The 10,241-nt window shown below is 48.9% G+C and overlaps 1 protein-coding gene across 1 annotated transcript in view; it reads right to left on the reverse strand.

Moving 5' to 3' along the window:
• The window catches only part of OAF (out at first homolog), a 36,487-nt gene extending 34,043 nt beyond the window's left edge, over positions 1-2,444 (reverse strand). The window contains exon 1 of the mRNA XM_061592784.1: positions 1,912-2,444. Within this exon, the coding sequence (XP_061448768.1) occupies positions 1,912-2,175 (264 nt within the window). The 5' untranslated portion in view covers positions 2,176-2,444. The remainder of the gene's footprint in view (positions 1-1,911) is intronic.
• Between the last annotated feature and the right edge of the window lie 7,797 nt (positions 2,445-10,241).

A 10,241-nucleotide genomic window follows, 5' to 3' on the forward strand; every position in this document is an offset into this window, starting at 1 on the left:
ACTGAAAGTCTATCAGAGAGGTAAGGAACCGGTGGCCCCCAGATGTTGATGGGACTCAACTCCTATCATCTCCAACATGATCAGAGATGATGGGCAACGTAGTCTAGCACCCTCTGGGGGGCCACAGGTTCCTTATCACTGCTCTGTCAGATCCCCACATAATCATCTTATTTTCACCCCCTGAAGCTATAATGCTTCAAACACTTTAGCTTTCTCTTGTTAGGAAGGGGCATCATTCAGACATTCCAAAAGCTACTTCTCCATGTGATTTGTCCTGACAGCTCTCAGGACATATTCACACTGAGAATGTAAAGTGTGAGGTCAACTGCAGAGATACATTCCCAAGCTAGTCAGGTCAATTGCTACAACCCTAGTGCCCTCCCTTTTGGCAGGGTGAGGGGGCTACGTCACGGGGGGGGGACTTCAGGGATGTGTCCATCTTTTTGTGTGTGTGTGCAGTGTCTGAACTTGCCTTTGATGTCTGCTCACAAATGAGCTGACTCCATTTTTTAAAAAACACAAACCCAAAGACTGCAACGATGTGAGCAGATGTGAATGTTCTCCCTGTGGCATTTCAGGACAAATCAAAGCTGTGCAATGCACACACAGTCTTTGAAGCAGTCCCCAGGCTGCAATCCTCTGCACTCTTGCTCAGGATTAAGACATAAGAGAGCACAACACCACAAGAAGAGACTTGCTGGTGGATCAGGCCAAAGGCCCATCTCATCCAGTCGTCCATTCTCGCATACTGTGGCCAACCAACAGATCCCCCAGTCGGAAGCAGGCAAGCAGGACCCAAACGCAACCGCAAGAGCACTCTCTCCCCACTTGTGATTTTCAGCAACTGGTACAGAGAAGGGGAGACACACAGTAACGTAGCAGCACATTCAGAAGTGCAGGGTCCCTACATGATACTCACAGCCACGCCCCCTTCTAAGATTATACAACCCTCTAAGATTACGGAATAATCTGACCAGGTTTCAGTACTGCTTTCTGCTTCTCTACCTTTTTTATTGCCTTGTCCCACAACTACAGAGGTCCCTAGGAGCCAATTGGCATGAAAGGGGAGTGTGTTAGCTACTGAGAAGAGTCTTCTCAGTGGCTGACTCATCACCTTTCTCTATGATTGACTCCAATCAGCAGGAAAGGGCAAGGAAGCATGTCAGAAGATTCTTCTCAGTGGCTAACACACTTCCTTTTCATGCTGTTGGCTCATAGGATGTTGGAGACATAGGGGACCTGAGGGGACACTGCTCCCAAAAAAGTAAGGGGTCTAAGACTCCCGAGACCCTGGACGACTACACCCCTGGTGACGCAGAAGCACAGGCCGCCTGTTAGGCAGCTTCTGAGTTGAGGGTTAGGCCCCTTTCCCTAAACTCCTCCTTTACCCTGGAGATTAAACCTTCCAGCCACCTTTTTAAAACTCTCATCCTAACTCAAGTTTAGTGGATAGAAGGTCAGACTTATAGCTCAGGGAGACACCAGTTCAGATCACTACAGGGGCCCATGAAGCTCTCTGGGTGACTGTGAGCAAGGCACTCTTTTTCAGGCTGAGCTACCTCAGAGGGCTGTTCTGAAGATAAAAGGGTGGAGAGGCACACAACATGCACTCTGTCCTCAGCTTATTGGAGGAAGGGTGGGATTAAAAAATTAAGAAATGCCAAACCCAAGGGTACATTTCTTGGGCTACTGGAGTGAGTGAGTGAGAGAGTGAGTGAGAGTGTGTTAACCCTATCCTTTCCAGCTTGCTTCCCGTTCATCCTCTTGCCTTAGAGAACCCCCCCACACCTTTCCATAGAGCCCCTATTTATTCTCGTACATGGGCGGGGGAAAAGGTCCAGGCACCCCCAGCGCCCCCAAAACACATGTTCTGCGCCCTCTCTCCCTGAGCTCCCGATCGCGCCCCCGCACCTGTTTGAAATCGGCCGTGAGGGTGATGAGGGTCCCGTCGCCCTTGCGCAGCTCCAGGGTGACGCAGTCCGCCCCGCTGTCCGCCTGCAGGCTCTCCTCCGTCACCTGCCCATCGGGGAGCCGGACGCGGACCCGCAGCTCCGACGGCGACCCCGACACCGCGCCCGCGCCCGGCAGCGCCTGTCGCAAGAGCAGCAGCACTCCCGCCACGAAGGGGAAGAAGAGGCGCAGCCCGCCGCCGCCGCCGCCTCCCTGCCAGAGCATCCCCCGGCAGCCAAGTGGGGAGGGGGCAGGCGAAGGCTAATCCAGGCGCCTTCTAAGAGGGACCCCCAGCCGGAGCCCTGATCCCCCTTCCCGCAGCTCCCCCTTCGGAGAAAGACTCCCCCCCCCAACAAACAAAAACTTTTCCAAAGTTGGTAACTTTCCTTCCAGAGGTGGGGAAGGCTCCTGCTCGACGGTCGCCTCTTCCCCCGGGGAGAAAAGACCCCTCCTCTCCCCGCTGGCCTGAAGCCCCCGCTCCCTGGCCGTGCCCCGAGCCGTTGCCTGCCTGCCTGCCCTCCCTCCCTCCCTCCCCCGGACACAGAACGGGCTGGGATTCAGCGGCTGGCTGGGCGAAGGAGATCCGCCCCCTGGGAACTCCTGCGGCGCTGCTTCCGAGTCCGACTGCCAGGGGTGCTGCTGGGGGATGCCCTCTCCTTGGGCTCCGGCTCGGGCTCAGCGGCAGCGACTGCTGCTGGCTCTCCTCCCCCCTCCCCAGCTCCCCTTCCTTCTCCCGTTTCTTGTCCCCTTTTTGCTCGTTTTCATGCAGTCGCCCCGTCACTTCCTTCACTCTCCAGCCCAACACCCCGCAGGGACCTGCCTTAAAGAGACAGGCTCCCCCTGCCTCCCCAGCACCCCCAACCCCTCAGGAAAGAGCCGCAGAGACTTCGCGGCTGGTCCCCAGCGGAAGGGCGAATTCGCCGTAGCTGGAGAGTGGGCAGAGAGAAAGGGAAAGGGAAAAGTTGAGCAAACTTTTTTTCCAGCGCAAGCACGCACACGCAGACCCACACCAAGCTCTGCTGTCATGCTGGTCGTGTCAACTTGATTTATAACAGCACCCCAGCAAAATCCCCTTCTTTAGCAGGAAATCAACGTCTCATTCATTTTTTGAAATAAATAGGATACAGTGGGATTTCCCCCCCCCTTAAGATATAAATAACGACGTTAAGTTTACAACATGATTTGCACTACCTCCCCAAGGAGTAGCCAGTGTGGTGCCCTCCAGATGTTGTTGGACTACAGGGTGGTGCTGTGGTTAGAGTGTCGGACTGGGAGCTGGGAGACCCAAGTTCAAATCCCCGCTCGGCCAGGAAGCTCACTGGGTGACCTTGGGCCAGTCACTGTATCTCTCAGCCTAACCTACCTCACAGGGTTGTTGTGAGGATAAACCTGGGAGGGGGAGGACCATGTTTGTACACCACCTGGAGCTCCTTGAATGAAAGGTGGGATATAAATGTAATAAATAATAATAATTATAAATAATACAGTTCTCATAATCCCTGATCATTGGACGTGCTGGTTGGGACTGATGTGAGTTGGAGTCCAACCCCCTCTGGAGGATCACAGATTACCTGTCTGGGATTAACAGTGGCGGCTGGCGGCTCGATGTAACTGGGGCAGGAGAACCTGCTCCGGGTTTTAGTCTGAACTTTCAAGGGACTGTTAGATTTCAGCACCTTGGGCAGCTCCTTGAAAGTTTGGACTAAAACCTGGAGTAGATTCCACTGCCCCACTGACATTGAGCTACCGGCTGCTACTGACTGCCATTCTGTTCATAACAGGAGGCTGTATTTTCTGTGGAGGTTACTCCCAGGTAAGAGGGCATAGGATTGCTGCTTAAGACCCATGGAAGTCAGTGGCTTTTGCTTTTCAAGTTGACATGCTTTGCAATAGGTTGTACAAGATGTTCTGGAAATCCCAGCCAGAAGCCAAAATCACATGAGCACAACATTGGTCCAGTCTACATACTGACCCAGTGGTGGCTGGTGCGCATCGCGACGGATGGGATGGAAGGCAAGGAGGCCAAGAGGAAGTGGACCCAGAGTAAGGGTGGACAGATCTGTTAATTTTGGTTCTCTCTGTTTCTCATTTTTCCGATCTTAAATTCAGCTCTCCACATTTCTGCGGCAATTTGAACTTTTTAAAAAAAATCCTCATGAAAATTCTCCAGCATTTTAGTGAGAATTTCTCCTAATAAATTTATTTATTTATTTATCTATTATTTCAATTTATATACCGCCCTTAGCAGAATAGCTCTCAGGGCGGTGAACAAACAAGATAAAATACAATATATCATAGTAAAAAATCACAAAAACATGTACAAACAAACAACAGAAAGCACAACAAAAATGAAATACAACACAAATTAAGAAGGATGCATATTAAAAGTAGAAAGATTAAGAAAATTAAAAGATTAAAATGCCTGGGAGCATAAAAAGGTCTTTACCTGGCGCCGGAAAGATAGAAGTGTAGGCGCCAGGCGTACCTCTTCGGGGAGGCTGTTCCACAACTCAGGGGCCACCACAGAAAAGGCCCTAGATCTAGTAACCACCCTCCGGGCTTCCCGATGAGCTGGTACCCAGAGGAGGGCCTTAGATTCTGAATGAAGAGAACGGGTAGGTTCATAGCGAGAGAGGCGTTCCACAAGGTATTGAGGTCCCACGCCGTGTAAGGCTTTATAGGTCAAAACCAGCACCTTGAATCTTGCCCGGAAGCAAATAGGGAGCCAGTGCAGACGCGCCAGAATAGGTGTTATATGCGAAGACCGACTGGTCCTCGTCAATAGTTTGGCAGCCGCGTTCTGCACCAGCTGAAGCTTCCGAACTGTCTTCAAGGGCAGCCCTACGTAGAGCGCATTACAGTAATCCAATCTTGAAGTTACCAGAGCATGAACAACGGAGGCGAGGTCGTCCCTGTCCAGATAGGGGCGTAGTTGGGCTACCAGACGAAGATGGTAAAATGCATTCCGTGCCACCGAGGCCACTTGGGCCTCGAGAGACAAGGAAGAATCGAAAAGAACCCCCAAACTACGTACCTGTTCTTTCAGGGGGAGTGTAACCCCATCCAGAACAGGGTGAACATCCACCATCTGAGCAGGGAAGGCGTTCACCAGCAGTGTCTCGGTCTTGTCTGGATTGAGTCTCAGTTTATTAGCTCTCATCCAGTCCATTATCGCGGTCAGGCAACGGTAAAACATTTTTGCAGGCAGTTTTGACTCATGTACACGTCTTTGAAAGCCATCTCTCGTCATATAATGCATTTCTGCATGTTATTTTCACTCCTAATATTCATTTTGATGCAGGCTCTCCCTTTGCGTAGGCATTTCTGTAAACATTGTTTTGCTGGTGAACTGCACTGCAAAATTCACATAAGTGTGAGTTCTGAAGGATGGCTGTGTTTCAGTTCTCATATTGTTCCGGAAAGTGCGAGTCTGATATAGGTTCGGCTTGAAATGAGAACTGAATTGAAATTCGCACCCAGAGCCGATGACAGGCAGAGAAAGCTGCTTCTAGCCTTGTCCCTGTCCCTGCTGAGTTCTTCAAGGGCCAAACTGAGACTGAGGAGGAGGAAGCTGCCAGCCAGGGACAGGTGGCGTCTAGTTGCAGACTAAGGTTAGTGGGACAGCACCCCATTCACCCTAATGGACTAGCCCCACTGCACTGGTTGGCAGTGGCTCCCCAGTGTTTCGGGCAGGAGACTCTCCCTGCTCTACCTGGAGATGCCGGGGATTGAACCAGCAACCTTCTGCATGCAAAACAGATGCTCTTCCACTGAGCAACAGCCCTTCCTCTGACTTGCACCTGACTTGGAAGAACTGGGGCACTGTTAGGGAATGCTGCAGAGGGCCTGAGCTCTGGATCTTTTGCACCAGGCCCCAGATTCCCCTTCCCCTCCCCTTTAAAAATGCATAGGATGGTTTTCCCTCTGAAAAGGGGCCTACGTTGGCATCTATACATACGAATTAGGATATGCAAATTTGTGTCCCGGGCCTGTGCCCCAACTCTTTTTAGGACCTGGCAACACCCTGATTCTAGCTGACAGCATACATGCATTCATTCATCGGGTGGACCAAAGCACCAGCAATGAATCCCTTTGCTTCTGTCTTGCCAAGACCAAAGTATATATTTGGGAAAGGTCTGCCCTCTGTAGAAGGACATCTGCCTTGCATGCAGAGGGTCCCAGGTCCAACCCTTGGCATCTCCAGGTAGGGCCAGGAAAGACTGTGAAATCCTGGTCAGTCGCATTTCACTGCTGCCGGTCAGTGTAGACACTACTGTGGCAGATGGATGAATGGCCTGACTCAGTCTAAGGCAGCTTCCTTCGTTCCCATCATGCTCATTTTTAATTGGGCGTAGTTCCTACACACACTCACACACCTCTCTCTGTCCTCCATGCAGACAAGCAAGAAGCAGGATTGGAGACAAAGACACATTTGAGCCAGGCAAAAATCCTCCAGGGGCGTGTGGAACATGGCCAGTGAGAGGTGTTGCCTGAGGAGGGAGGGTGTAGCGGGGGAGTGGGGAGCCTGGGGAAAGTCCCATGGGCCAGAGAGAAAGGCACGGAGTACTGCATTTACCCCCCTCCCCAGCCGGAGGTTCTCCACCCCGTTTTGACTCAGTTGGATCTTGGGCGTTCTGCAAACAAAGCATGTGTCCACCCACTGAGCTATGGCCCCTGTGGTTTTTCCAGCTGCAGCTTCCTTCCTTGAATGAGAAATAAATTAATAACAAAGGGCCCTCCTGGCTCTGAATGCTTCCTGCTGCTTGTTCCTATCTCTTAAAATGCATAAGTGAAATGGCCGTAAGTGGAAAAAACTGAAGGCTGCACGTTGACTCTGCATTGATTTTGTGTGGGAAAATCGTATCCTTGCATAAATTGGAATGAGACCTTATGCCACACATTTGAAGGACATTTAAAGCGTATGGCTCCCTCCAAAGAATCCTGGGAACTGTAGCTTACCCCTCACAGAGCTACAGTTCCCAGCACTCTTAGCAAACTACAGTTCCTAGGATTCTTTGTGGGAAGTCATGTGCTTTAAATGCGTGGTGTGTCCACAGCTAGAAGGGCCATTATTAGGCTAGATCAGCTGAGGCTGGTGACTCCCATGTCAGTGGGACAGTTTATCTGCTCCAGGTTTTAGTTTGAACTTTCAAGGAGCTGTTTGAAAGTTTGGATTAAAACCCAGAGTGGATTCACAGCTTCAATGACATTGGAGCCACCAACCTCCACTGGGCTAGATGACCCAAGAGTTTGACTCAGAATAAGGCAGGGTGCATTTAAAGGTCCATAGTACAGCGGGAGAGCACATGCCTTGCTTGCAACAAGCCCAGGTTCAGAGGGCCACTGCTGCTGGTCTTGAATGGCAATACTGGGTTAGACAGAATATTGGTCTGGCTTCAAAACAAATTTTATCCATTTGTTTACAGCCTTTTAGTGTTGCCCCCAAATAACCCAACTTGTCTAGGTGGGCTACATCAATAATAAACAAAAAATACATCCACCCTGTCCCCCAATTGAATATGTAAAATATAAATATATTAAAACGTTTAAAAACAAATGGCAACCCAAGGTAGGATCCGTAAAACCAATCAGTACAATAAGCATGCAGAGGTGAAAAAAAAATCAAAACCTTTGAAGCCCTTAACAGTCTTCAGGACCTTGTAAAACGGTTTCATATGTTCATCATCATAAAGAGATGCTCACAAACCAGGGGTCCCCTGGGAATTGTTGCTCGTCCAGAAATATCATCTTCCTTAAAGAGCCAGCGCTAAAATGTCTGTGCAACACCAAAAGATCAGGAAAGCAAATCACACTGAAGGTCTATTGCAGAGATGGGGAAACCTGCATTCCTCCAAAAGTTGTTGGTGTCTGATTTCCATCAGCCCTGACCATTAGTCCTGCTGGCTGGGGCTGAGGGGAGCTGGAGCCCAGCAACATCTGGAAGGCCACAGGTTAGCCACCCTGGGGCCTATTGGATTGTCTTTCAGCACTTGCTACAGTTTCAACTGCATGCTTAAAATGCATGCATACTGTATACGTAGTTGTATGGTTACAGTTTCGACTATATGTAAGAATGCTGGAACACGCCAGGTGCTGAAAGAGAACTTGTGTGAAGCTTTATGCCTGCTGAGACCATCTCTGAGCCAGTGTTCTCTACTCTGATTGGCAGCAGCTCTCCAAGATCACTCCCAACTGTGTGGAGGATTGGACCTGGGGCCTGAGGCTTTGGCATATGGGATTGGAAGGCTTGCCACAACCCATGAGCCAACCTCTGGGATTTATATGAGAGCCTTTGGCTTATATGTGAAATGCTGGTAAAGGCAGAAGGTCTTTTATGCCCCACCATGGCCTCTTCGGAAAGCCCTTTGCCTCCTTTCACTTCTCCTCATTCTCTTCCCTCCATGCCTGGTTGGTAGAGCAAAAGCCCAAAGCATGCAACTTTTTTCTTTAGCTGTATGTTATTCACACTGTTCATTGGTGTACAAAGCCTTACACGGCTTGGGACTAGGATACCTGAAAGATCGTCTTACCCCTTTTATTCCCAGTTGGTCACTAAGCTCTGCAGGTGAGGGCCTCCTGCAGATGCCATCTTATCAGGAGGTCCATTCTGCACAGATCTTCCAGGTCCCAACAAGCTTGACCCTCAGGGAGAAGAGTAGGTCAAACCTTTTCTCCCTGACATGCTAATTTTCTACATGCAAAGGATTTTCTCAGGCAGGTGCATCCAAGTGGCCCCCCCTCCTTGCAATGGCACAGTCCAGGGACGGCATTTCTACTTGGTGTTGTTGATTGTACATATCCGCTTTCCCAGTCTTGGTACCCTCTAGATGTTGTTGGACTCCAACTCCCATCAGTCATAGCTAGCATGGCCGATAGGGATGATGTGAGCTGCAGCCCAAAATATCTGGAGGGCACCAGGCTGGAGAATGATGGTATATATTGAGACACTGTGAATAGAGCTGAGAGCTGAAGGGGTGTCAGTACCTCAGCGGTAGAGGATTGGTTCTGCATACAGAAGGTCCAATCCCCAACATCCTCAGGCAGGGCTGGAAATGTCCCTGCCTAGAAATCCCAGAAAGTGACTGTCAGCCAGTATAGACAATACTAAGCTAGATGCACCAGTGGTATTCAGTATAAGGCAACTTCCTATGTTCCCATTAATGAATACTGGGCTGGGATCTTTCATATGCCTCCAGCCTCTCATTTTTTTCCTTACTGTGGCTGGGCCACCTACAGATATCACAAGCTCGCCTTCCAGAAACCTTGCAGCCGGCCATTGCACCAGAGAGGATGCAGTTCATGCTTTGCTCCGCCTGAGTCTGTATTGCATTTGGGGACACTTTCCCTCCACATCTGGATCTAACTACCCAAACAACAGACTTTCTGTTGCAATGCAACAGGCTCGCTCCCACCTTCCCTTCGCCTCCCGAGTTGTGTGATTCAAAGAACTTGTATCAAGTCAAGATTTTTTAAAAAAGAAATGCTTTCCTTCTTCCTCTCCATAGCCCTTGTTGACTTGATGGCAAATACTTCCAGCATTCAGTTGCATGCAGTTAACGATAAAGGGGAAAAAAGAAAAGGAAATGAAGAGTCCAAAGTCCTCTGAAGCTGCAGATTAAGTATAATATCAATATAGCTGCTTTTTAAAAACTTGGCTAAATTCCAAACACCTTCCTGAGATCCTGGGAATGCAAAACTTTGCACATTTTAACCTGTCTGTAGGTAGCACTGAGGGCAAAAATCTCCACCTCCCTAAACTAGGTCCAGGAACAAAGAGTTCGCTCCTACAATTGCCGACGTTTAGAATCAGCCCGGATCCTGTGCATCTAACTGCAGTCTCACACATGTGTACTAGGAAAACCATTAGCTCCATATAAGAATGGGTGAATCTGCCACTTTTGGCTTTGCTGGGTTTCTATTTTTTCTGATCTTAAATTCAGTTCTCCATATTTCCACATTAGTTTGCGATTTTTAAAAAAAAGTTGTCATGAAAATTCATTAGCATTTTAGTTCTCCTAATATACACACATATTTGTATGCAAGTTTGCCTAATATACACCTTTTTGCAAAGCAATTTTCTCTAATATAATGCTTTTGTATGTTATTTTCACTAACATATGCAATTTTATGCACATACTCATTTAGTTATTTGTTTGTTTGTTTATTTATATCTTGCCCTTCCTCCTGAAAACACCCAAGACATCAAACATAAGAAAACAATTTAACAGCAACAAAAAGAAAAGCTTTCTAAAAACAGATTAAAAACATTCTAAAACAATTACAGTTTAAAA

The sequence above is a fragment of the Rhineura floridana genome, chromosome 12 (assembly GCF_030035675.1).
Source record: "Rhineura floridana isolate rRhiFlo1 chromosome 12, rRhiFlo1.hap2, whole genome shotgun sequence".
Classification (NCBI taxonomy): Eukaryota; Metazoa; Chordata; class Lepidosauria; order Squamata; family Rhineuridae; genus Rhineura; species Rhineura floridana.